Below are 27116 nucleotides of genomic sequence, written 5' to 3'. Positions count from 1 at the left end.
TGCTGTCTCCCCGGTTCACAGAAGCAGTCACTGTGCTCCACTCCTCCACACTCCTGTAGCATGTGTGGACTAGCATGGGACAAATGGCAGGAGAGAGCGTCGGGTTACAGCTAGTGAGATCAGCTGGTGTTGACTACACCTTAGTCCTCAAACCCATATTGTTTAAACTTGGCACACCTCTGCAAGAAATTTTGGTCTTGTTTATAGAAAACTAATAAAGAACTGACCCAAAAGAACATCTAAGCAATTATTATTATTATTATTATTATTATTATTATTATTATTATTATTATTATTATTATTATTATTATTATTATTAATAATTATGTTACAAACCCACAGTGGTCAAATAACCTTATAATTCGGGGGGGGGGGGGGGGGGGGGGTTGTGTCTGTCTGTTGTCGGAAATCTCACAACGTATATAGACCTCTTAACATATATCTGGAGAATTGTGTACCCCAGTACCTCCGGGAGACAGAGGGTTATGGAGGCCCCCCTAATCTCTCTATTGACACTATATATATATATATATATATATATATATATATATATATATATATATAGAGAGAGAGAGAGAGAGAGAGAGAGAGAGAGAGAGAGAGAGAGAACTACTCATTCAGCTGTGTTTAATCTTTTAAGGACATTCTGTAACATGTTAGAATCTAGGGCTGTTTGTGTCACACTTTCATTTTTAAATATTCACAATGTTGATGTTCTGAGGGTGACAGCCGTATCAAACTAGAATTTATGAGTTAACAAAAGCAAAGCATCCCCCCCAGGGGCATAATGGAAGTTGAGTGGTGTATCGGAACAAGGGGTTCAAAAACATGAAGTAAAATGTATAAAAAAAAAAAAAAAAAAGGTCAGTATGATTGAGAGGTGAAAACAACTATCAGTGAAACTGAGAAAAGCATATAATACAGTTTGACCTCAATGTGGCAGCCATATTGGGTCAATGTCAAGGTCACAACATATTCAGCATGAAGGTTTTATACAAATATGAAGTCAGTATCTCAAATGGTCTCAGTGACCGTTGCTTACCTTCATAGAATACAACCGTGTACCCAATATCTCAAATCGTCTCCATCATCCAGAAACCAAAAAAGTCACATGACCACAATACTGCAACCACCATGGGTGATAAGTCAAAGTGAAGGGGTCTATTAGATTTTGCCAAAGAATTTATGAAGCTTACATCTGGTTTATCCCCTTCATTTCTATCGAAGGGAGACCAAGAGAAAACTGGTTGAAAACCAGCTCAAGGTCTTCAGTATGTACTATGATAAGTTTATAATTCAATTGATCTAAAATGCTATTGATCTAAAGGTCTAAATTATGACTCCTCTCCAGGAAGTGCAAATACTACATATTAAATAGTAAGTGTCCTTATACTTCACTTTAACAGTTTTTTTTTTTTTTTTTTTTTTTTTTAATATTCAAAAATGGCAAGTGATGTGTGAGATTAACATAAAAAAACAGCATCAACAAAGTGATGCTTCAGATTTGGTGAGTGAGTCAGGATCAGGAAACAGATACAGGTAACGCACATCACTTGAAATGCTTCACACATTCCAGACACTGTCCAAACTAGAAAGGGAAATTTTAGGTATAGTGATGAATGGTTTTGTTTTGTTGTGATCCTATTTTCTATTAATAAACAAAAACCAAAATGGTTATTTTATCTTTGTACAACTCCCCCTTTTCCACATTTATTTTTTGAAGAGCTTATTTAATTTAAATTTGACAGTTTCACAACAAAAAAAAAAAAAGGAAAAAAAGCTCAAGTAAACCTCGGTAGTGCCATTACTTTATGAAAATGTGTCATTTGCCACTTTGTTTATTGCAAAAAAAATACTACAATGGCAGGGATAAAACAAAAGAAAGTAAGCAATGTCTGATTTTGTACTGATTTTTGTCTCGACTTGATTACAGAAGGGTCTGGGGAGTTGAGAGCGGCTGCTCTGTGTTTTTAAATGAGAGTTTGATTTTATTATAGAAATAAATGAATAACTGCAGAAGTGCATATGCCTAAACTTTCTTTACTTTTCATTTGATAAACTTAGTATTTTTAAGAAAAACTTGCAATGCTGCTTTGAGGCTTCCAAAAACAACTGTTTGAGAACCACTGACCAAGGTTATACTTTTTAATTTTTAAACACATTTGTGAGGTAAACAGTGATTCAGCATCAATAGCCCCATCAGACAGCGAGAGACATACAGACAAAACAACAAATAGCGAGTGAAAATGAGGGACAAAAAGCTATTAAACTTGAATGCTTGCTGCGCAGTAATTTCTGCAAACAAAGACGAGGATGTCAACATTTATAGTTTTAATAAAATTAAAATGAATACCGTGCTATTTTGATAGCATTACAGTGGGATTTGTATAATTATTTGTTTGCCACATGTCATTTGAATATTTTCAGGAAAATATATTTGCTTTGTATTTGTATTATTAAATGGCAATGAGATATTATGTCAACATTAGGTGTTGCAACGTTCTGTTACAGGTTTGGACAGTCCCTTATCTGGCCTTACCGTAATTGAATACCACTGCCATAGACTGTTATACTGTACATAAATAAACCACAGTACCGTTACAGTTAGTAAATTTGTACATAAGAACATACATTACATAATATTACTTTTTTCTTGGTACCATGGTTTTTACTTGTGTCAAAATCACACTGTATTTTTTTTTTTTTTTTTTTTAATAGATGTAGTTTAAATTAAGGACCACAATAAGTAAACTTTAGTGACCAGAAGCTTTACTTCTTGAATTATTCATTCTATAGGTCAAGTTATAAAGTACTGCAAATGTTTAATCACGATAATGTAATACTACAATTAAAAAGAAAACATAGTATGGGGTACTGTATTGTGCCCACCAATACAAAATCGAGTTTAAATGATATAGATTCAGTAAATGATATAGTGACTATGACAACTATCTGCGAAGGAACTTAAAATTAAGCAGAGTTGCACATCGACATTTTCAACAAGGGACCTCTGTATAGTCCAATGGTCATCTATGTAAACTGGGTACAAATGGTGCCCCAGCTAAAGACGAGTAGTTGTCATATTATTTAAAATACTGCTCTACTTTTTTCGCTGTAAAAGCAAAACATACAGATAAATAACGAAAAAATAATTGGACAAATGTCCGCAGTGTTTCTTGAAACTTCAGTATCTGTGCGTACGAAATACTTGATCACGTGACTGGCAGGGGACGCACTATCAGGTGCACTTCTTCATGCTGCACTGGTCTGTCTCTCTCACAGCTGCAGCAGGATGACTCTCACCTGGTTGGAGCGTTGTTTCGCCCGATGTCTCCGCGTCCTGACTCGTGTCTTCATCGCTATATTTATGTTAGTCCTGCCCGAGAGACAGCGGCCAAACGCGACCAACCGGGTCTCACCAGTCACAAACCCGCTTCTGCTGCTGTCCGCGGTTCAACTAGCGCGCAGGATTCGACGCAGGGAGGTAAATTACTACTGTAATAAATTACAACAATCATATAAGTTAATAGGAAGTGGCTGACATAAGTTAAGTAAACTAATTATAATTTAAATTCGTCTTTTCACCACTGTTTCCTTACTGTGTACTGTGATCTGTTGCACGAATCAGAGAAAAGCTGAATTGTGTGAATGGCCCAACGAAACTGCCAATCTCTCCAAAAGGATAGGACAAAGATGTCATAGATGGGCGGCACTAAACAGGGGCGAGTGCCTGGAGCCTAAAGGCTATTTTTGTTCAAATTGTACAGGGGAGTAGTGGCAATGAATACATTTTGCAGGTATTTTGCAAGCACTACTAGAGTCCAGCCAGGTTAGAAGAAAGGCTGGAGTAATACTGCCGTGAATCTCGACCGTCAATGTAAAATACCTGCAAAATTAATTATTATACGCTCTTATATAATCGTTCTAAAAAAAAAATATGTAGAACCGTTACAACGGGGTTGTAATGCATAATTATTTCACTGTCATATAATCATATATGGGGTCATTACATTCTCTTACAAAATTTGAAATTGTTGTTGAAAAGTCCGTCTCTTCAGCTGTCTGTCCAATGCTTTGTATTACCCTCATACTCTGAGTAGCCTCCAATAATGGCGCATGTAGTGATTGACGCATTGAATCATGGGATTGTACTATTGAACCGGCTAAGTTTGAAGCTAACATGCAAATGAGTCCCTGCCCATTTAAGTGGGAGAGGGGCTGTGTTTTTGTGCGTCTGATTATGATTTTAAGTGTTGTTGTGTCAGTCATGGCAAAGATTATTTGACAAAACACTGTTTCTTTGTGTAAAATACAAAAAAAATAAAATAAAAACCGCAGCGTTTTGCAAATTTAGATTTTCCCATCTAAAAATAGGCAATCCACCTACATCATCCTCTCCCGGAAGGAAAAACTGCCCAGTTGGCAGCACAGCTTTCTGCTTGTCAAATGCTTAAATGGGTGGGGACTAATTTGCATGTTAGCTTCAGATTTAGCTCCCAAAAGAAATATTTATTTTGCAAAAAACAGTTTTATTTTCTAAGATTTATTTTTAAAGATTTAATTGCGAACGACAAAGATTGAACTAACTTTAAAATGCTGAAATATCATGTATTTTTTATTTATCTGTACATTTTGGATTTACTCACACCCACCCACACACACATACACCCACACCTTCCCTGCATGCTGCTTATAGAAACCAAACCGGCAGACTAGTGTGCCTCTTTTGCATAAAGCTTTGGATGCCCACTTGCTGTTTGCTAGTAAATACAATATCTTAATACATAGTAAACTTTAGTGTTTTGACTGCCACATTACAAAAGATATTTATTAAATGCTGTATAAGGATATACCCCATTGCCTGTGTAACAGGCAGTGTTGTGTGATCTCAATTCTATCCTGTCCACTGTCGGCCAGCTGAGATGAGGTGAGGTTAAAGCTGTAAAACTACAAAAGCAGACAAGCCAGGCTCTTGCATTGTGGTTAAGAAGCTCGCTTGTGGTACATGGGGTAGGTGTATTTTTATTTTTAAATGACCAAGACCTCATTCACACTTGCAATTTAAGGCGGCCCATGTGACTGGTCCAAAAAGGATCCGGGACCAGGGCCGGCTTTTACATATATATGAAAGCAAAGCAGATTTAGGGCCGTCTGTTTGTATGACATGACCAATTCACTATGTAACACAATTTTTATTCCTGGGTAGAAAGTGTTATTTCCTAATTGCTTATGCCTCAAAAGTATAGAAAATGGCTATTATTCCCCACAAACTTTGCTTTTGTGACCAGGACAGTGATATTTCAAAATATCACTATTTCCAATGGGAAAACGGGCAAATGTGTGTCTTTTCGTTCACATAAAGTCAGAAAAAAACAACATATGAATCCAAATTACATGTAAATACAGTATAATCGTAAATCTGGAAAAACTACTCACTTCTAAATCTTTTGTAGTCATTTTTGTATTACTTTAGTATAAATACATGTTAATTTGGATTCATATGTTGTTTTTTTCTGACTTTATGTGAACGAAAAGACACACATTTGCCCATTTTCCCATTGGAAATAGTGATATTTAGAAATGTCACTGTCCTGGTCACAAAAGCAAAGTTTGTGGGGAATAATAGACATTTTCTATACTTTTGAGGCATAAGCAATTAGGAAATAACACTTACTACCCAGGAAAAAAAAAAAAAAAAAATTGTTACACAGTGTTATGTAGCTCAGTAGCAGGGATCCTAGGAATCCGTTTGCTACGGAATAACAAGGGAAAACACAGATTTTCTATGATGTCAGTGATATTTTTGGGGGGAGAGGCAAAAAAGATGCAAGGCTTTTTTTTGTTTGTTTGATAATAAAAAAGTCAATACATAGATCACGTACCGTATAGAAACATTTAGACAGGCATGTAAACTGAAAGTAAAATTGCCTGTGTTAATAAAACGGCTTCCGGTATTCAAGTTCAGTGTTGAATGAAGCTTAAATTTGCTTCAGTCAGCATCCAGAGCTGTTCAAAGATGCTGAAAATAATAACAATCACGCCTAAAGAGCAGATCAACGAGTTTGGCATGGACGAATTTCACATCGATGGTAATGTGCTGTTTTGTACTTCATGTGCTTGTACTTCAGGAGCAGATGTGCTTGTTAACCTAGGGGTCATGGGTGAGGGTATAAATAGGGGGCGTAGTGTAAGTGATCTGTTCGTTTTGTAAATGGTTAGAAACAAACCTAAAAGGAGACCCCTGTGTTACTTAGAAACATGAGTGTTGTGTTTTTAGTTTGTCTAGTTGACTGTTTGTCTGTTTTCTAAGACTACTAACACTATCTGAAGCTGTCGCCGCAGGCCAGCATTAAATCCGGACACCAGCACCTCCCTTTCACAGAGAACTTTCTTTGCTCCACGAGCACTAATTCACTCACTGTAGGAACAGTGTATGTGTTTTGTGTTACATGTCGGTATAAACAAGACTTTTGGTTATGTGTCAAACCTGGGGATTACAAACAAAGTGATACACGCTGTTGTATCACTTTATAACATTTATTATTTACAGGTGGAGGATGACCTGGAGGCATACTTGTTGGTGTTGGAGCGGCGTGCTACCACTGCGTCATGGTTCAGAGAGTTCTGGGCAAGCCAATTGGGACCCTGCCTGATTGGTGTAGCACAGGCATGGCGATGGCTAATGACGAAGACGCTCAATACGACCTGATAAAGCTGGCCATTCTCCACCGGGTGAGCCTCAGGGAGTACAAGAGGCTCCAGAATACACACCCAGGGTGGTCATGCAAAAACTCTGTGACCACATGGTACACTGGCTCAACCCTGCACAGAAAATGAGCGCCCAGATGGGTGAGGCCTTAGTGATCAAGCAGTTTTGCCATGTGGTCTGCGCTGAGACCCAAGTGTAGATATGGTGCCACAACCCCGACACCCAGGACTAGGCAGTAAAACTCACTGAGGACTTCGAGGACTCCCTGGTATAAGCCCAGACTGGGCTACTCATAGAAGCAGAAGCTGCCTCTGCTTCCGCCTCCTCCACCGGCAGGAGCAGAGCAGCAGGAGCTGCCTCTGCCTCCCCCACCAGCAGAGGATGAATACCTGCTGGTATCACTTCCCCCACCAGCAGAGGATGAATGCCTGCTGGTATCGCTTCCCCCACCAGCAGAGGATGAATGCCTGCTGGTATCTCTTCCCTCACCATCACGAGGAGAGGAGCTGGAGCTGCCTCTGCCTCCATCAGGGGGAGAGGAGCAGGAGCTGCCTTTCCCTTCACCAGAAGGACCAGGACTAGATGCTGGCGGTCCTCAGCAGCCCTTGCATAGGCTGCTGAGGGAAGCACGGGGAAGAACCGCCCGGCCGCAGTGGCCGAGAAGAGGGCCAGCACCCGCACCCCAGCTTGTCCTGACTCCCTGTCTTGCTTCGCCCAAGGATGCCTGCCTCGCTTCGCCCAAGGATGCCTGCCATGCTTCGCCCGGGGTTGCCCGCCGCTCTGCATCGCCCGGGGTTGCCCGCCGCTCTGCATCGCCTAGGGTTGCCCGCCGCTCCGAATCGCCTGGGGCTGCCTGATACTCCGCATCGCAGCAGGAAGTAGGGGTGCTGCCGGCCACGAAGAAGGGGGAGGAGGTCTGGAGGTCAGGAGACCTGCTCCCACTGCAGCAGTTTTGCTGCCGGAGATCGTGGGAGAGGTCAGGAGACCTGCTCCCACTGCAGCGTCTTCGCTGCCAGAAGTACTGTGGTCGGAGCCCCACCAAGGGGAGCTGCCGGCTCCGAAGAAGGAGGGAGGTCAGACGACCACCCCCCAAGCTGCCTTTCCGCTGCCAGGACTACCCTGGCAGGAGTATGCCACCCCGCTGTCAGCATTGCTGCTGACAGCATTACGACCTGTGGGCCCCTTGAAGCCTCCGGTCCTGACCCAGGACTTTGTGCTGGACTTTTGGGCTTTTAAGGGGGGAGGTGGCCATTGAGGCACGGCCCGCCCCCACCCCCAGATACACTGTTTCACGGCTGGGACACATTATAGACAATATACAACACACACCCACATTACAACCATTAGCTGTAGCCATGTACCCTCACTTGCCCAGACAACATTTGTGCTCACAAATTTTACTTCACATAAATCCGCTCCTAACGTGTCGTGAAATGCAAGTTCCATTTTTCATTAGTATACACGCTTGTCCCTTAACGCGAATATTAAGTGCACGTCAACATGGTCTTAGGTAGCTTACTAACTATCGTACTCAGCACCATACGACGTATTTTTCGTCGGACAAAAGTGGTGAGACCCAACCCACAGAACCACCTCATCCCTTCCTCTCTCTCCTCCTCAATTATTCGGTTAACTCACCACTACTCCCTGGTCGTTCTATGACAATCAGACAGATAAGACGACTTGGCACAACAGCTAACAGTGACAAACACAGACAAATAAAACACATCTCACGGCACAGTCAGCCAAAAGACCAAAAACAAATTTGGAAAAGAATGTTAATTTTGGCAGCTTCGTTCGCAGAAGTATCAAAGTAAAGTAAGACGGCAGAAAACACAAGTAAGGAAGACCAATACTGCAGTTGTTGACCGCAGAAAACACGGTGCGGATTATGTCACGGATATCCTTTCTGATATGTGACAAAGTGCCCGCCCCTGTGTACATTATCTGTTATATGTTGTGTGTGGTGTGTTAAATGTTGGTATATAGACATCGGTACATGGGATGTAAACGGGTCTGTGTAACACGAGTGTTTAAAATGTATATTTGTATTTAGGCACGAGGATTGCACAGCACTTTACGTGCAAGTAAAAAGTAATAATATGTGAGCACAGGGAATTGCGCTTTATTAATTCACGTGCAGTTGTACCGAGACTCCAATTGAATGATTGATTAGCAATCGAGTCTTGGTATAGCTGCATAAAAGCAGCATGTTTTCACCCACTCTGGGTTGGGTGTTTGGTGAGTAGGGAACGGGAGAGAGAGGAGGAGTAATAGAGCTTATTATCAATTGCTATTGCGTGCTGGTGGGACCAGCACGATACTTGTTAGTCTGTCTATCTGCTCACCGTGTTTGTCTAGTATTGTCTGTTTTGTGGGTCTGTTTATTTTGGTGTAGAGTGCCGTGTCCTGTTTTCTGTTTGTTTAAACCTTTTATTTACAATAAACCGGCGCAAGCAAGCGTCTTCATCATTTCATTTCATCTGTCCTGTCTTTGTGTTCATTCCTTCCTGGTTCTGACGTCACCCACTTGGCCGTCTTTGTGACAGGCTTTTGATGGCCAAGACTGGTCAAAGTGTGCATGTACAACAAGATCCCAAGCACTCCACAAATACGTAAGGTCACCCTTCAAAATCACACGCCAAGTTAAGTGGCCTCCACCTGTATTAAATTGTAGTGATTCACATGATTTCATAATAAATTTAGCAGTTCCTGTAGGTTCCCTCTGCTGGGTAGTGCATTTCAATCAAAGACTCAACCATGAGCACCAAGGCGCTTTCAAAAGAACTCCAGGACAAAGTTGTTGAAAGGTATAGGTCAGGGGATGGGTTTAAAAAAATATCAAAGGCCTTGAGTGTCCCTTGGAGCACAGTCACAAGGCCGTCCTTCCAAACTGGAAGACCGAACAAGAAGGAGACTGGCAACTTTGCAAGAGCTACAGGCTTTTATGGCCAAGACTGGTCAAAGTGTGCATGTGACAACAATATCCCAAGCACTCCACAAATCTGGCCTTTATGGTAGGGTGGCAAGAAGGAAGCCATTACTCAAGAAAGCCCACCTTTAATCCCGTTTTGAAATATGTAAAAAAAACACTTGGGAGATTTTGTAGCCATGTGGCAAAAAGTTTTGTGGTCTGACGAAACTAAAATGGAACATTTTGGCCTAAATGCAAAGCGTTATGTTTGGCGCAAACCCAACACAGTGCATCACCCAAAAAAACATCATCCCTACTGTGAATCATGGTGATGCAACATCATGTTATGGGGATTTTTCTCATCGGCAAGGACTGGGGCACTTGTCAGGATAGAAGGAAAAATAAATGGAGTACAAAGAAGTCCTTGAGGAAAACGGAAAGGGCTTGGCGGGTCTCCAGACCTTCCCCCTCCTTCGGCGGCAGCAGCTCCCCTTGGTGGGGCTTCAACCACCGTTCTCCTCTGCGAAACTGCTGCTGGGGTTGGCGGTCTCCAGACCTCCTGCCCTCTGCAAGAAAGCTGAAACTGGGACGGAAGTTCACCTTTCAGTATGACAACGACCCAAAGCACACAGCCAAAGCTACACTAAGGAACAAAAAGGTAAATGTCCTTGAGTGGCCCGGTCAGAGCCCCAACCTAAATCCAATCGAAAATTTGTGGCATGACTTGAAGATTGCTGTCCGTCAACGCTCCCCAAGGCAACTTGACAGCTTGAACAGTTTTGTAAAGAAGAATGGTCAAATATTGGCAAATCTAGTTGTGCAAAGTTGGTAGAGACCTATCCCAACAGACTCACAGCTGTAATTGCTGCCAAAAGGTGCTTCCACCATCCTTATTAACTCAGGGGGGTGGAGACTTATCCAATTATGATCTTTCAGTTTTGTATTTTTAATGTATAATATGCAAGGGCTGCTGAGGACCGCCAGCATCTAGTCAAAAAAATATAATATAATTTTTTCTCAATAAAAAAGCTGCTTTTCTCCTTAACAGTGTGGAGATGGTGTGTAGATAAAGGGAAAACTAACCTCATTTAAATGCATGAAACTCTGAGGCAGTGAGGCAGCAGCGAAATGAGGCAGAGGCAAAGTTTAAGGGGGTGTAGACTTCTACCCTTATTACAGGGGACTGGTGCGGCTCTCCCTCACTTGCAGGGGACTGGTGCGGCTCTTCCTCCCTTGTGTGTGTGTGTGTGTGTTTCCCCTTCTCTGCCACCTCCTCACCTTCCTCTCCTGCGGCAGTTCCTCCTCTCCTTCCTGGTAGGGGCATATATATATATATAGCCCTGGTCCTCCAGACCACCGAGGAACACCTCTCCTGGTCTGACACACCACGTGTCAAAGAAGGCCGAAATCAAATTACACAGAATTGGCGCCGGTTCCTTATCGGACGATACAAACTGGGAAATTAACAAAGTTAAGTTTATAATCTGGGTATACAAGAGAGTTATGTTCCATTGAAAGTTAATTATTTTAATGTTAAAAGGCTATTATGTCGTTGAGAGACTGGGCGTGCCAAGAGAAAATTGAGTTGCCAGGCCCACTTTGTTTAGGACTAACAAATAATTTGAGAATATAAGGACATGCAGGACATGAAGATGTGAGAACACACGCCCTGTAATAAAATGGACCTATCATAGTGAGATGTAAACAAAACTGTGGTTGTTCATTGGAAGTTTAATTGTTACTTATGTGATTGTCTGTAAACTAGTTACATCCTATTTTTATTCTAGAATATAACCTATTGTTTTATAGAAAAAAAACACTCCCAAGAATCACTATGTTTTATCCTGTGAAGATCGCTGAAGATTACTAAAACGCTATATTAGAAAAATTCTGAATCACTAATATTAAGCAACTTCAGAACATTCCAAGGGGGGGGCAAAAAAAAAAAAAACTTTTCTATAACTAAACCAAGGACTTGGTTTATTGAAACTTGTGTTAACATCAACTGTGTTTAATAGCAAGTCGGAGATAAAAGTTGGTTAATTGGAAGACTTTGCTATAAATATTAGTAAAAAATGCAACTTTAAAAACTGTAACTGAACCAGTAATTGCTGGAAGAAGAACCCTGTATCAGCTTAGACAATGTACTTTGGACAATTTTCTTAGTTAAATTATGCTGACGTTTTCACGCAATGTCCTTGGTGTGAGAAGACCTTTAGTGTCACCTGATTTGTTGGTTCACCATTCGGGAATTCTTCATGCAATAAGAAGGGAAGAACAATTAGTCCAAAGCTGAGGGAACCGTGGCTTGAATCCTGGTTCCACGAGATATAGTTTGAGGCAACTTTGCTTTATCAAACCCCAAGTCTCTCCTGGTGTGCCATACAGTGGTCTGAAACCTAGTCTTCTGAAACCAAGTTCCAAGCCATAAAGTGGCTTCATGTTCCTACAGTTTAACAGGGGCAATTGCTCTAATATTATACTTGGCAAGGGTAGTTCTGAAACCCAGGGCTGTGTGACAGGGCTTGTGTGAGTTTGCAAACCTAATGCGTTTGATGCTTCTGAAGGGCAATTGGATGAGGAGATCAAGTTGTTTTGTTACCAGACAGAAATGATGCATCTATATTGTGGAGTGACCATGTGGAATGCAAGTAGCTGCACAGGGCTTTATAAAATGTATATTTTTCACCTGATGTGTGCACCTCACTGCTGATTGACAGGCTTTGTCTCGAACAGGTGTCCTGCGTGGAGGTGATACAGGCCTACATCAGTAGAATTGAGGCAGTGAACCCACTGGTCAATGCAGTGGTGAAGGACAGGTTAGTGTTTGTTCTGTAGGACATGCATTGATATGTCAGATTGCAGGGATGGAAATAAGACTCCTATTGCAGAGCACTTTCGTTCATTCTAGGTTTTAATACAAGCTTGATTAGCCACAGTGTATAGGTAACAAGCTCAGGTGTGTCTTATTAAAATCATGGTAAAAAGAAGAAATGGATCATACTGATATGCAATGTAAGCCTTATTTATATCCCTGTGGTAACACAAGCTTTTCTTGCACCTGATTATTTGTTATTGCAAAAATTAAACAGTAAGTAGATTCAAAGTATAATTCTAGTTGCTTTACTATATTTCTTTACTATTTTATGGTATTTCTGATCTATCAGAGTGGTTCTTGGCTTATTTTCATCCCTGGATTGTTAGCATTTGATGATCCTGACTTTATTACAGCTGTATTGCTTTCCTAACTCTTTCCTTGTTCTTCAGTCAAGTGATCATGCAATGCTATGTATCGGGCTGTATTCCTAAAGCTTGCCACTTATTACACCAAAGTCCTATTCATTTATTGGCATGCTAAGGCTTTATGAATATGATGTAGAGTAATGCAGATTTAAAAAATCATCTTAGCCCCACAAACTTTGCAATTAGCCTACACATCTTCAGCTTTGGGGGAGCGGGAGACAAGCACATGGTAAGTAATTTTCTACATTTTCTTTTTCATCATCCATTTCGATTCATTGTCATTATTTTTGCTTAGAAAATAAGCGATTTTTTTTTAGCAGTGATTTTAACATTTAACATTTCAGCCACTCAAAGTGCTTAAAATGGAAAACCCACCCCTTCAGCTCTCTGATTGGTTAAATGTAGTATCAAGACATAACACACCAACACAGCTGTCATGTGGTCCCAAGTGCTCTAGTCAATCTTTATCGTTAAAGGCAAAGTAGGGTTTTTCAGCTGGGTGGTGAGAGCCACTTAGCTGGGAGTCCTGGCTGAAAAGACAGGGGAGAACCCTGTCATAGTTTATTTATTTTATTTATATAGCGCCTTTCGTACCACAGTATCTCAAAGCACTTTACATGTCAGTTAAAAAGATAATTTTAACTAAGAAGTACTTAAAATTGTAACATTACAATAAATAATTGTGTTCATAATTCTAATAAGAATACCAATGAATAATAGCAATAAAAAATCTGAAAAACAATGTAAGAAAACAGAAAATGAATAAGAATGATAGATAAAACAAAGAATCACCAAAATAAGCCTGGTTTGTAGTGGTGATGGTGCTGTGCAGTGTGAGTACAGGTGTGCTATTCTCATGTGTCGGCAGGTTTGCGTCAGCCCTGCAGGAGGCAGATCAGGTGGACAAGCTGGTGGCGGAGGAGAGCGAAGACGAGGCAAGTCTGGAGGAGAAGTTCCCTTTGCTGGGTGTCCCGCTGTCTGTCAAAGAGGCCATCGCTCTGCAGGGTACACTTTATTGATTTACCTACCTGCACTGAAAGCTTTTCAGTCTGATGTTTGTAAGGGTGCCTAAGAGGAAGACAGTGAGGAATGGATACTATACTTTAAAAGAACAATTTATTAAAAAAATCTGAGACGTTCTTCTTGCACTCAGCATGGTTTGCTTTCTCATTGTGTCATCCTGTGCCCCCCCACGTCCCCCATCGCCCCAACTGAATAAAACTTGGTAAATAGAGGCTTTTCCACTAGCCATGTCTGAAGTCTCAAAAGTTACTGGATCAGTGTTCACTGAGAAAAGTGAACCTGAAAAATGCATTCCTCACTAACTGGTATCAGGAAATACTATCCAAGGCTTCTTTTTATAAGCATTGTCAGTGTCGTCACTGGTCCCCTAATAGTAGGGATCGATATATTTTTGTTCTTTTGCTTGTTTTGTTCCTTTAATTGGAGATATGCTCATTTTGTTTGTACTGTAAAGCTTAGACTCCACTTCTGTGTACTCTTTTACATTAAGAATTGACCTTTGCCACCGGAAGTTATATGGTACAAGGACTTTGCTTCAGGGAGGTGCTTGAAAAAGCTTCATAAACCAACAAAGAAAGATCTAAAAGTTCTTCGTTGCAGTGCTAGGCGGGCCCACAAAAAATGCTGCCAGAGGTAAGACATTTGATTTTGAGTAAATCTCTGCCGTGCTTGTTATTGTGCAGGGATGCCGAACTCCTCGGGGCTGGTGAGCCGGCGTGCTGTGGTGTCCCACTCCGATGCGGCCAGCGTGTCCCTGCTGAAGCGCGCTGGAGCCGTGCCACTAGGGGTGACGAACTGTAGCGAGCTGTGCATGTGGTTTGAGTCGAGCAACAACGTGTATGGCAGGAGCAACAACCCCTACAGCCTGGACAGGATTGTGGGAGGCAGCTCCGGCAAGTCCACGGCACACTGCTGCTGCTCGCTCTTCTGTTCCCTCTGTTACTGTACAGTTTAGTTTAACTTGAAATCTGTGAGAGCAAATCAAACTCTCACATGTGGGGTACTGCATTGTGTACAACAAATCAAAGTGCTTAATTTGCCCATTTTATAAATATAAATAGTTTATTGAAAAACATTTTGCCATTTTAAATTTTGTTACGCTTAAACCAAAAAGCTGAATTAAAGTTTCTGCATAGGCCACATTTCATAGGACTAAACATAATGTTCACTTACAGTAAGTTTAAATGGCCTGCAAATGTACAGCAGAGTAATACTCTTAAAAATGTTCTTGCAGCCCACAAAACCCCCCGGTTTTGAAGTCTGCTTTACGTTTACATTGCCTCTGCAGGAGGGGAAGGCTGCATTCTGGCGAGTGCGGGATCAGTGATTGGAATCGGCTCCGATATCGGGGGTAGTATCCGTATGCCAGCATTCTTTAATGGAGTCTTTGGACACAAACCCACGATAGGTACTGCTGCCACTCACAACTGGGATTATTTACAGGAATACAATGTGTGCTTATATTGTAGGTATTCTGTGGCTACCTTTAATTTGCTGTGGCAGGTCTGTCATACAAATAGTGCACGGGAAAGCACAGCTTGATTAGAGGGACCCCCTTGAACACTTATAAACATAAGTCATTTAAATCAAAATTTAAAACAGTCAAAACCCTGATATGAATGTACTTAATCTGGAACCTGTTGTGGTTTAAACGTTTCGAATGCTTTGTCACTGACATTCTGAGTGTGAGATCCACACTCTCAGCGACATTTTAAATGTAGTTGCTGCTAGTAGGTGCCTTGTCCTCAGTCTGCTGAAGTTTCTCTGTTGCCTTGTGGCCAGCCGGCCTGTCATTGCATTGGGTGCGATTACTCTTGTTTTAGGAGTCGTGCCCAATGAAGGGCAGTTTCCCAACGCCTCAGGTTCCCAGGTAGATCTCCTATGTACTGGACCCCTGTGCCGCTATGCTGAAGACCTTGCCCCTCTGCTGAGAATTATGGCAGGACCCCAAGCCGAGAGGTAGGGGAGTTGGATTCCTGTAGTCCCTGAAATCCGTTTTCTAATGGGGGTCACTCTAGAGCTGTACATGTGTCATCGTGCAGATTCCTCAAAAACAGTCTTAGTAAAATCCCTCCTACCCCTTACCCTATTCTCTTAAGTTTTCCACAAAAGAGGATAAACTTTTTTCTTAGCCTGTCTGACATGGTTCAATAAAGGACTGCATTCTGTGCTGTCTCTTCTCTGTGCTCTATTCTGTGCTCTGTGTTTTGAGCTCTCCGTTTGCGGTGTGTTCTTAGCTCTCTGTTTGTGTCTGTCTTCTGAGCTCTCTGTTCTGTGCTCTGTGCTGTCAGGCTGAACCTGTCTGAGGAGGTGAACCTGAAGCAGGTGAAGTTCTACTCCATGGTGCATGATGGGGGCTCCCTGTTTGTGTCTCCAGTAGACAGACAGCTGGTTGATGCTCAATACAAGGTGTGTAGCCAGCAGCACTCAGTATTACTGTTTACACGTGTTAAGTAGTACTGAAAAAGAAAATTAAGACACACAAGATGTTGATAAAGGTTTCAAATTGAACAAAACTAGTAGAAATCAATTTAAGTAAAAACTTTTTCCTTGCAGCAGTATATGAATTGCTTCACATATGGTAAATAATGTATTATCACATCCACGTTAGAATATGAGAAGTATGATAAAGGTGTACAAGATAGCAATTACAAAGCCTTTTATTTGCCTTTCCAAGAGGGTGGAGTTAAAGTTGTTTTTTTGGATAATTAAAGTTACTATAGAATTTTTTTTTTCTTACTTGTCCAGTTGATAGAGCGGCTAGAGGCTGACCTGGGGGTCAAAGTTCAGCAGGTTCAAATTCCGGAATTCAAATATGCTTTCCAGATATGGGCGGCGATGATGTCATCAAAGAACGCTGATGGGCAGGTAAGTCTAGTTCTTTGTATTTCTGGTGCTGGAACACAGCATCTTTGTATGAGAGAGATTGCTATCTAAACTTGTTATACAATTATCATTTTCTATAGACTAGAATTTGCTGCCTACAAACAGTTTCAAGGTACTGAAAACAAGCTTTATTTTATGATTGTAAATACAGTGATTTTAAATGGAGCGTGCTTTTATATTACTATTACACTACTGTAACTGGTACTAATTATATTTGGCCAAAGCTGGTCATACATACATATATACATACATACATGCATACATACATAAAATAACTTACAAATAACAAACCTGCAATTTTCAGTTTAGCATTGTGCATAAGGGCTGTGGTTGATAAATTTAAATCTGTGTACAGTGACAAACCTCAAGGGGTCTATTTCCTGCTTTAATGAACACACCTGCTCTTCCTTGTTTACAGGCTGCGCAGTCCTTCACAAAGCTGATGGAGGATCACGGCAAGCCAGTCTGGCCTCTTTGGGAGCTACTGAAGTGGATTCTGGGGTTGTCCTACCATACCCTTCCAGCCATTGGTAAATCAATCACAGAGCGTACAGTACAAGTTGGGGTCTGTACTGACCTTCATACGTAACAATAAAACACTCTGTTGTGGAGTATGTAGTAATGCTAAAAAAAAAATATATACTGTTCTATGACAAATGCTTAATGACATTTCCGGCCTTTACTTCTTACCTCCTTAGTGTTGCATTATAATAAAAACATGTTTGGTGAAACCTGACAGCAGTACTCATGGCACTGAGGATCTATCAGGAGTGAGGTTTCCTGTAATCATGTTCACTTTTCTACAGCTTGCATAGCAATTTGATCCATTCCTGGTTTTACTGAGTTTAATAAGACACACCTGAGCTTGTTACTCATATGCTGTGGCTAATCAGGCTTGTGTTAAAACCAGGAAAGGGTGAAACTGCTATGCAGTAGGAGCCTTATTTCCATCCCTGTAGTAATAAGGTTGGTTATCATAACAGGGTGGAAGTAACACTCCCATTGCACAGCAGTTTGATCCGTACCTGGTTTTACTGAGTTTAATAGGACACACCCGAGCTTGTTGCCTATACACTGTGGCTGATCAAGCTCGTAGTAAAAACAGGAATGGGCGAAACTGCTGTATCGTCTTATTCCCATCCCTGGCACATGTACTGCATATAGACTTTTACACAAAACTAAAGTGTTTCACAAGGAGGTTGATGTGTTCCAGTATGCACTGCAGTGCAGTGCAGCTCAGCAGTAGAGGTGTCTCATCTGCTGTGGTTTCGTTGCTGTTGCAGGGCTGGGGCTGGCAGAGAAGCTTCAGAGCTCAAAGCCCAGCAATGATCTGCTCAAGAAGACACAGGCGCTGCGGGGAGAAATGGAGCGCCTTCTGGGTTCGGATGGTGTCTTCCTCTACCCCTCACACCCCAAGATTGCCCCCAAACATCACCACCCCTTCTTTACCCCTTTCAACTTCAGTTACACAGGTAATCCTGAAATAGAAATACAGACAAAGCTGTATGTCCAGAGCAGTTGATAGTTTCCTGTTATTTAGGGCAGAAATGTTTTGATGTACCTTTATGATGGGTACTATTGGAGGGCATGCTATGACACACTTTATTGTCACAATGCTTACAAGAATATAAAAATATACAAACATTTCTGATGGAAAGGAGGCCAGTCTGTGCTCGTCCGGCTGCTTGGAGCTGATTGATCACAAAACTTTGTCAAGTTGGTTCCTAATAACTGCCTGATCAAAACTTTGTCAAGTTGGGCCTTAAAGGATTCCAATGATTCAGCATCAACCACATGACTAGATAACCCATTTCATACCCTCATCGCTCTCTGTGCGACAAAGAGGTGGCTCTTGCCTAACTTGATTTAGAATCAGAAAGATCTGTAGTGATCTATTGTAGACATATGCACTGCAGAATGGGGTGCGTTCTGGGTTCTGACGGGGCCTAGCCTTGTAAGTGTTTCTGATTCTCTAATAAACATCCCAGGTTCTTAATAGATAATCTGTGCTGATGAGGCGAAAAGGCTGTTGTGTTAGAGGCAAATTTTTTTTTTCATGAAATTTGTGTCGTTTCAAACCAAATTTGTTCCTCAAAGTGATGGGTCAGTCTCCAATTCTTGATACCAAAAGTGGGAACACACGGTCAAAATTATAAAATTACTTCATTGCATTTTTCTTTAGTTATCAACTGTGCAAGTTATGATATTATTATTATTATTATTATTTATTATTATTATTATGTTATTATTATTTCTTTCTTAGCAGATGCCTTTATCCAGAACGACTTACAATTGTTACAGAATATCACAGTACAAAGTGTCACATTATAAAATGTCACATTACAGAATATCATAATACAGATGAGAAGTTATGAAAGTACAATAAGATCAAATTCAAGTAAAAGCAAAATAAAGAATACAGTAAATTATAAATAACAGCGAGTTCGACTAAGAGCAATTCAAACTTACGGTAAATATATGCTTATGTGAGTAAAGTCCAGTAAGAACATGTAGTGATTGTGATAAATGGATGAGAATGATTTCAAATAAGAGCAATTACAAAACATGTGAGTATCCTTACCTATAAGATTAAAATCAAATACAAAATACAGTAAGTAGTAATAGTTAGGTGCAGCAGTTGAATGCGGCACTGTACGAAGCAGTTCAGTGCAAGTACAAGCTGATGCAAGTACTGGTACAATTGGGTGCCATGTAGTCCAGTATAGCCGAGAGTTGTGATGTTTACAGATGCTGTCTGAACAGGAGTGCCTGTTTTTAGGTAACCCTATTTTTAAGTCTGACCAGCTTCCGAGACTTCATACACTCTAATAACAAAGGTATACAAATAACTTTTTTTTCTAACATTAACACTTGTTCAGTTTTCTTAGTTCAAATCATTGTAACCTGTTCATAATTCTGATAGTGTCAGTTAGTACTGAACTTCTGTAATTTCTAACTGCAATACGTTCTTTCAACAATAATAATGTTATTTGTATAACAGTTTAACTTTAAATGATTTTATAACATGTATTTCTAATTCAGGTACATCAATATAACAATCTATTTTTTTAAATTGTAATTGTATTTTACTTAATTGATATACATAGAAGGCAAGAGGTTAATTTTTAATTAGCAGCAAATGCAACCTTGAATATTAGAACTTAGGACCGCTCATGCATTTACTTAATGTTATTATATTAGGTTTCTTATTTATTGAAATACTTTTGTTTTTTCTCACTATAATCAAACCTAGTTCGATTGCTTCTGGCATATTAACTGTGCTCCATACATTCTGCCATTCTGCTCTCGCTGGATCAGAATGTTTTGAGACTCTGAGTCTAATTAAAAGAGAATGTTTTTGCTGATAAGGAAGGTTTTGAACTTTCAGCAGATCAGTCAGACCTTCAATACAATGAGACCCAGTCAGTCTTGACATGGCAAACTGAAATAGCTGCAAGACAGCCTTTAACATAGAGGGGGATTTTCCCTCTTCAAACAGATCCTGCAAACATTGCAGTATAACTGCCATGGGATAGGTCGTGGGCTCAAAACTGAGAGGCAGGCAAGCGTGTCTGCTCTGGCATTTTGCAGGGTGTCAACTACTGTATTGGACAGACCTAGAAGGCCGTAAATGCAGCCGTTCAGGGACCAAACCCAGACCCACTCAGATTACAGAGGGGCAAGTAGAATACTATAGAATAATTCTATCAAATTCGCATGTAGTTATTTTGAGTTACCACTGGATGGCGTAATAGCAAAATAGACTACCTATATGAACAGGAACAATGTCTCTTCATGGTAACCCAGCTGTCCAATGGGAAGCGGTATGAGAACCTTCGAGTAACGGCTGTTTTTCTGTTGCATTCAAGTACTGGTTATTTAAGCATGGCTAAACGCACTTATCCATTGGATTCGTATTTAACTAAACATAGTAAAATGATCAATTACAAGTTGCCAAGGCAAAGATTTATCCAAGCAAAGTTTGGTGGAAGTCCTGTAAATGCAACTGAAGCAGTTAAAGATTTTTACCGAAGTTCTATTTGCAGTTTTGAATAAAACTGCAAATGAAATAAAAGAATGATATGGAACCACTGACTGCGCTAAAAAGCATCCCGACAATATCTTCTAAAAGCATCAAGTCTCATTTGCGAAAAAGTATGGCATTTGTAAGGAGGAATTGACAGCAGAACTGGCGGTATTCAGTAAAATGCTTGAAAAGAAACTAAGTACCGGTAAAATGGATAACTTTCAATACAGATTTGGAGTTTAAGGAGCAAAACCTTTTGTAACAGCTTGAGTAACATGGCTAGCCTCTTTCGACTCTTCCTTTTGACTCCCGTAAGCACTGCATTGTTTGAAAGGAACTTTTTCTTGTCATAAAAACTACTTGCGAAACACTGCCGGAAAGGAACACCTTTTTGGATTAGCCGTGCTAGATGTAGAGCGGGACAGTCCCATCAATTTGTACCGAGTGATCGACAGCTTTGATGTTTGTGCTGTGCAAGCGGGCGCCATCTTCCTCTTCATTAAGGTAAGAAGGCTGCTATTTTAGCTTTGGCTTGTGATAAATAAAACTGTTGTGTAATTGTGGTATTGTTTCTAAAACTGTCAGTAAACCTGTGAGATGTGGTATATATCTGTACAGTAAACAGTCGCGTATCTGACTGCGGTCCCCATGGGTCCCTGCCTCCTGTAATGGAGAACCAGAGGGGACAGTGGGTCAATTGCTGAGAGGCAAATAGATCTCTCGCCACTATCCCGAACCTCTCGCAAATGAGGCTCACCACCTCAGGGCGTAGCCTCCACTCTGAGGCGATGGGAACTGCCATTGAGAGGAGGTCTGCAGCCTAGTTTGTCACCCCAGGCAGGTGTACTGCCCACACTGAGAGGAGGTTCTCCTGTGCAAAGAGTAAAATCTTGCGGGCTACGTGATTGAGACTGGGAGACTTGAGGCTGCCCTGGTGGTTCATGTAAACCACCACTGTAGTGTTTCCATACTGAGAAGCAAGACTCCCTTGAACCTCTTGCAAAAAATTATGCAAAGCCTGATAAACTGCCTGCAGCTCCAAAAAATATATGGAGAACCAACCAAGGGGGTACCACACCCCCTGCGCCCCACTGCCATTCCACAAAGTGCCCAAAATGACACAGAGATCTGTGCGTACAGTCCTGTTATGCCGTCGCAGGGTGGCATGACTGCATCACAGACTCTGTGTGCAACTTTGATATACAATATTCAGGTTTCGGGGGCTTTAGGTAAACACCCATTAAATAATGCTTACATGGCATAATTGAAATGGAACTAAAAAAGGAAACATAAGTGCAGATAGGTACAACTTACTCAATTATTTAATTAGCTAGAACCCTTTTAAAGCTGCATTAACTTGAGATCAGGGCTCTGTGGGGGCCATACCATCACTTCCAGGACTCCTTGTTCTTCTTTACGCTGAAGATAGTTCTTAATGACTTTCGCTGTATGTTTGGGGTCATTGTCATGCTGCAGAATAAATTTGGGGCCAATCAGATGCCTCCCTGATGGTATTGCGTGATGGATAAGTATCTGCCTGTACTTCTCAGCATTAAGGAGACCATTAATTCTGACCAAATCCCCAACTCCATTTGCAGAAATGCAGGCCCAAACTTGCAAGGAACCTCCACCATGCTTCACTGTTGCCTGCAGACACTCATTCGTGTACCGCTTTCCAGCCCTTTGGCAAACAAACTGCTTTCTGCTTCAGCCAAATATTTCAAATTTTGACTCATCAGTCCAGAGCACCTGCTGCCATTTTTCTGCACCCCAGTTCCTGTGTTTTCGTGCACAGTTGAGTCGCTTGGCCTTGTTTCCATGTCAGAGGTATGGCTTTTTGGCCGCAAGTCTTCCATGAAGGCCACTTCTGACCAGACTTCTCTGGACAGTAGATGGGTGTATCAGGGTCCCAATGTTTTCTGCCAATTCTGAGCTGATGGCATTGCTGGACATCTTCCGATTGCGAAGGGAAGTAAGCATGATGTGTCTTTCATCTGCTGCAGTAAATTTCCTTGGCAGACCATTGCGTCTACGGTCCTCAACGTTGCACGTTTCTTTGTGCTTCTTCAAGAGAGCTTGGACAGCACATCTGGAAACCCTTGTCTGCCTTGAAATTTCTGCCTGGGAGAGACCTTGCTGATGCAGTATAACTACCCTGTGTCTTGTTGCTGTGTTCAGTCTTGCCATGGTGTATGACTTTTGACAGTAAACTGTCTTTTTGGCTGTTCCTTACCCAGTTTTATTCCTCTTACACAGTTGTTTCCGTTTCAGTTAATGATTAAACGATAAAGTAAACGATTTCAACCTACATATTGAATTGATGATCATTAGCACCTGTTTGGTATAATTGTTTAATCATACACCTGACTATATGCCTACAAAATCCCTGACTTTGTGCAAGTGTACCTAGAAGAATTGATGCTGTTTTGAAGACAAAGGGTGGTCACATCAAATATGGATTTGATTTAGATTTTTCTTCTGTTCACTCACTTTGCATTTAGTTAATTAATAAATATACTCTATTAACATGTCTATTTTTGAAAATATTCTTACTTTACAACGTTTTTTCACACCTGCCTAAAACTTTTGCACAGTACTGTATGTATATATATATATATATATATATATATATATATATAATATGATATATATATATATATATTTGAGTTAAGGGGTATGAAAGCAATCTTGTTGCACTGCACATTTCAGCATTACAAGAGCCAATCAAATCGTGTGAAAGTCACCTAAAGGCTTCTACATTCATGGCGTTTTGAGAGCTGTGGTAAAATCCAGCATGGTTTACACTTGAAACTCAATTTGAGGGTCTCACCTCCCTGCAATGGATTCTTACGTTTTTTGTTGTCTACCCGGTTTCAATCTATTAAAGGGCAATGCTGACCGGATGCATACAAGAGAATTAAAAATAATTACAACTTGATTTAAACAGAGTAATGCACACTGCAATCGAAGCAAATGAAGCTACACACACACACACACACATTTATATATGTATATACACACCAGACTTGTAGTCCAGTTGGAATCCCGAGTCCCAAGTCCTTGAAACAAACTTTATTGTGTTTGCATGCCTTTTTTCAACTTGTCTATTACTAGTATCTTTTCTTTTCTTTGGGAATTGGAATACTGTTTGAATGTACTTGAAGTTTATAGAAATTTTGTGGGTGTTGTTTTTTGTTTTGATAGAAGCCATGATCTGGACTATGGTATCTATGTTCACTTCAATGTGTGCGCTGTTTTTGTTGCTCTCTCTCTCTCTCTCTCTCTCTCTCATTTTCTCTCTCTGTTTTTGTTGGTCTATATTTCTTTGTATTATATTGTGTTCTATTAGGATTTTTTTAGTATTTAATGGTGGTGGAAGGAGGCTTTCTAGGGGGTTATACTTTCATTATTTTCTATAAGGAGCAATAATTGTGCTTTTTGTTATTTTTATTGGATATTCACATATTGCTTACCATACTGTCAGTTTTCTTTTGCATTTACTTTCTTCATTTATGCACAGGGTGTTAATGTGTTTTTCCCTCATCCATAATAAATTATTTTCATTTTGGTAAATGGAGTTGGTAGGTATTCTGTCATTCTTTCTTTGCTATCAATCAGTTCTTCTGTCATACCCGTCTTATATATCTGCCAGTTTGATGGTAGGCAAGTTTCAATTTGAGACTTTATTGGCTAGTTTTACACTGAATTTGCCAGGTGAATTTATTTGACTTTGCTTGCAAACAGTGATGCGTGTGCTGGGAACGAGTGGAGATTAGAAGCAAAGCACAGAATATGAATTAAGAAGTTCTAAAAGTATGGTTTTAACTTGTATAATTATTCTTTTTTCATTCATTGTTTTCAGTAAACTCAAAATTACTAAGGTGGTAAATGTTCTATTGTTTTCAGTGCAAATAAATTATTCAGGGAGCTCATTTTCCAACATACAAGAAGAAAAAACACCAACAGCATATTTTAAAAGTTTTTAAAATTGAATTGTCAGTACATTAACACATTGAAAATGTATACAACAAACGATTTTAATTCAAGGTACAGGATGACTGCACCAATCATGTCACCAGCGTTTTTTTCATGCACTGTTTTTGTCAAAGTTCTATTTGTATGTCAAGTAAAAAATAATGCACTTTTGTTTTTTGTGTGTGTGCAACATACCTAACATTTAAAAAAATGTATCTTAATAAAATAAGGTTTCATAATAAAGATACATTTGAACAAATGTTACAGTGCCTATTGGTACCATTGGAGACTGACCTGGATATAACGCAGTATTACAAGAGGATATATAGAGTTGTCATTATGGTGATACTTGAGCAAGTCATTCTTCCTACAGCAGGTCCTGACTTCTGATTGTGTTTGTTCAAGGATGGAAATAAATCTCCCATTGCATAGCTGTTTGATCCATTGCTGATTTTACTATGAGTATAGTAAGACAGACCTGAGCTTGTAACTTATACACTGTGGCTAATCAAGCATGTATAAAAACCTGAAATGGGTGAAGCTTCTATGCAATAGGAGTCTTATTCCCATTCCTGTTGTGTGTCTCATCCGCAGGTATCTTCAACATTCTGGGGCTGCCAGTTACGCAGTGTCCCCTTGGCCTGAGCACAGAGGGCCTGCCTCTGGGGATTCAGTTGGTCTCCAACCTGTATAATGACCGGCTGTGCATCGCCACTGCCCGCTATGCAGAGACGGCCTTCGGGGGATGGAGGGACCCGGGCAAAGCTTGACACCACCAGGCTCCCTGGAATCATGCACTTAACTGGAAATACTTTACTTCTGTTTTGTTTGTTGGGGTTTTTTTTGCAAATCCCTCCGATTAGCTGAGATTAATCCATGTTTTCCCGTTTTTAACAATACATTCTTGTTTCATAGGAGAAGGAAGTAAGATACTGTGGATTTCATGGGACCCTAGTTTACACTTTGTGGATAAAAAGGGGGAGTATCCTGCTTAATGTTTTATATTATTACATCATCTGGGCTCTTTCCATTAGCCAAGAAAAAGGGATCCGGATAAGGCAGGGCTCAGGTCAGATTACAGAAAATGATATCTACAATTACACCTGTTATATCTAACAGTATACCATCCCTGGGAATTCCAATCCTCTGTTTTAATCTTGCTGCCTAATGTTTCCTTAGGTAAGGTAATGTAAGAATACTGCTGACTGGGGTCTCTGAAGCCTGCATAAAATCTGATCCCCATCCGCAATTTAAAAATAGCAATGTAAATCTAAAGCATAGAAGACAGAGAAAGACATTCCCGTCATAAACGTTTTTCTTTTCATTTATTAAGTTCCTTTTATTTATTTATTTTTTCTAAATTCAGCACCATTGACTGATTCAATAGTAGGGTGTAACAGCCAGGTTGTCCCTGCTTTTTTTGCGCTGCTACATATCTTATATTTGATTTTATCATATGCAGATTTCAAAGCTAAAAAAGAAGAGACTTTGAATAGAGTACTATGCGTGTATTAGTTTAAGCTAAAGGTACCTGCAGACAGTTACCAGGAACGCAAAGAGTACAATGTCTGTGTTCAAGAATGTGTAATACAGTAACCTAAGCCTCAGTATGCAATGTAATATTTGTATGAGAAGGAGAGAGAAGAAAGGCTACTAAAGGTTAATAGTGATTTATTGATTGCATGTATGTATGTATGTATGTATGTATACAAGTGGGTTTTATTCCAGGCCAACTTGAAAATGAGATTTTCATATCTGCATCATCTTCATACATAAATAAATTAATAAAAGTGAAAGTGCAGCTCGTACTGTAGTGCAAAACAAATAATAAATAATGAAGCAAACTGTTCTGCAGCAGCAATTACCAGAGAAGACTCCAAACACTGGAAGAGAAAGACATACCAGTGTTCTAGCGCGGCCTCTCTTGTGAGGTTTGCTCTGATGGGGCGGGGACAGTTTTTCTTTGGCAGTAATTGTTGATGGATTTACTGCAGGATATCCTGCCAGATAGTTTGTGTGTCATTGTTACAAACATTTTAAAACAATCCCGTGCAGCTAAACAAACTCTTGAGAAACTATTTTGCTTACCTGTCTTTTTTTTTTTTTTTTTATAGATTTTTATAGACCTTGGTTCCTACTTATCAGTTTAAAGTCTTTTTTTTTTTCTTGTTGTTTACATAATATGTGTTCTTTCTGGGCTGCCACACAAATTTTAATATTGTGTCCACAATCTTTGATGTATGGAGGTTTTTGTTTTATCAATGAAGGATATATTATAACAAATTAAATTAATAACGTAAAATGTTCTCATGTCTTTTTTTAGTCATCCTCGGGGGGGG

At 40.2% G+C, this 27116-nt stretch overlaps 1 protein-coding gene across 1 annotated transcript; it reads left to right on the top strand.

Moving 5' to 3' along the window:
• Positions 1-1788: 1788 nt before the first annotated feature.
• Positions 1789-26573, top strand: faah2b (fatty acid amide hydrolase 2b). The gene is made up of 11 exons (XM_041218561.1): positions 1789-3484; positions 12360-12442; positions 13735-13871; positions 14573-14782; positions 15178-15297; positions 15713-15848; positions 16181-16298; positions 16638-16757; positions 17194-17305; positions 18059-18247; positions 25372-26573. Exons 1-11 carry the CDS (start codon positions 3293-3295, stop codon positions 25545-25547), a joined length of 1593 nt encoding a protein of 530 aa, XP_041074495.1. The 5' UTR covers positions 1789-3292; the 3' UTR covers positions 25548-26573.
• Positions 26574-27116: the final 543 nt, after the last annotated feature.

This window comes from Polyodon spathula, chromosome 2, assembly GCF_017654505.1.
Source record: "Polyodon spathula isolate WHYD16114869_AA chromosome 2, ASM1765450v1, whole genome shotgun sequence".
Lineage (NCBI taxonomy): Eukaryota > Metazoa > Chordata > Actinopteri > Acipenseriformes > Polyodontidae > Polyodon > Polyodon spathula.
Note: the sequence above shows the minus strand (reverse complement) of the source record. Positions and strands in the feature narration are given on the sequence as shown.

Excerpts from the sequence above, each read along its gene's own strand:
- faah2b (XM_041218561.1), top strand. The coding sequence starts at position 3,293 with ATGACTCTCACCTGGTTGGAGCGTTGTTTCGCCCGATGTCTCCGCGTC. Across the intron at positions 13,872-14,572 it reads AGAGGCCATCGCTCTGCAGG|GGATGCCGAACTCCTCGGGG; the intron begins GTACACTTTATT and ends GTTATTGTGCAG. Across the intron at positions 16,299-16,637 it reads TGGTTGATGCTCAATACAAG|TTGATAGAGCGGCTAGAGGC; the intron begins GTGTGTAGCCAG and ends TTACTTGTCCAG.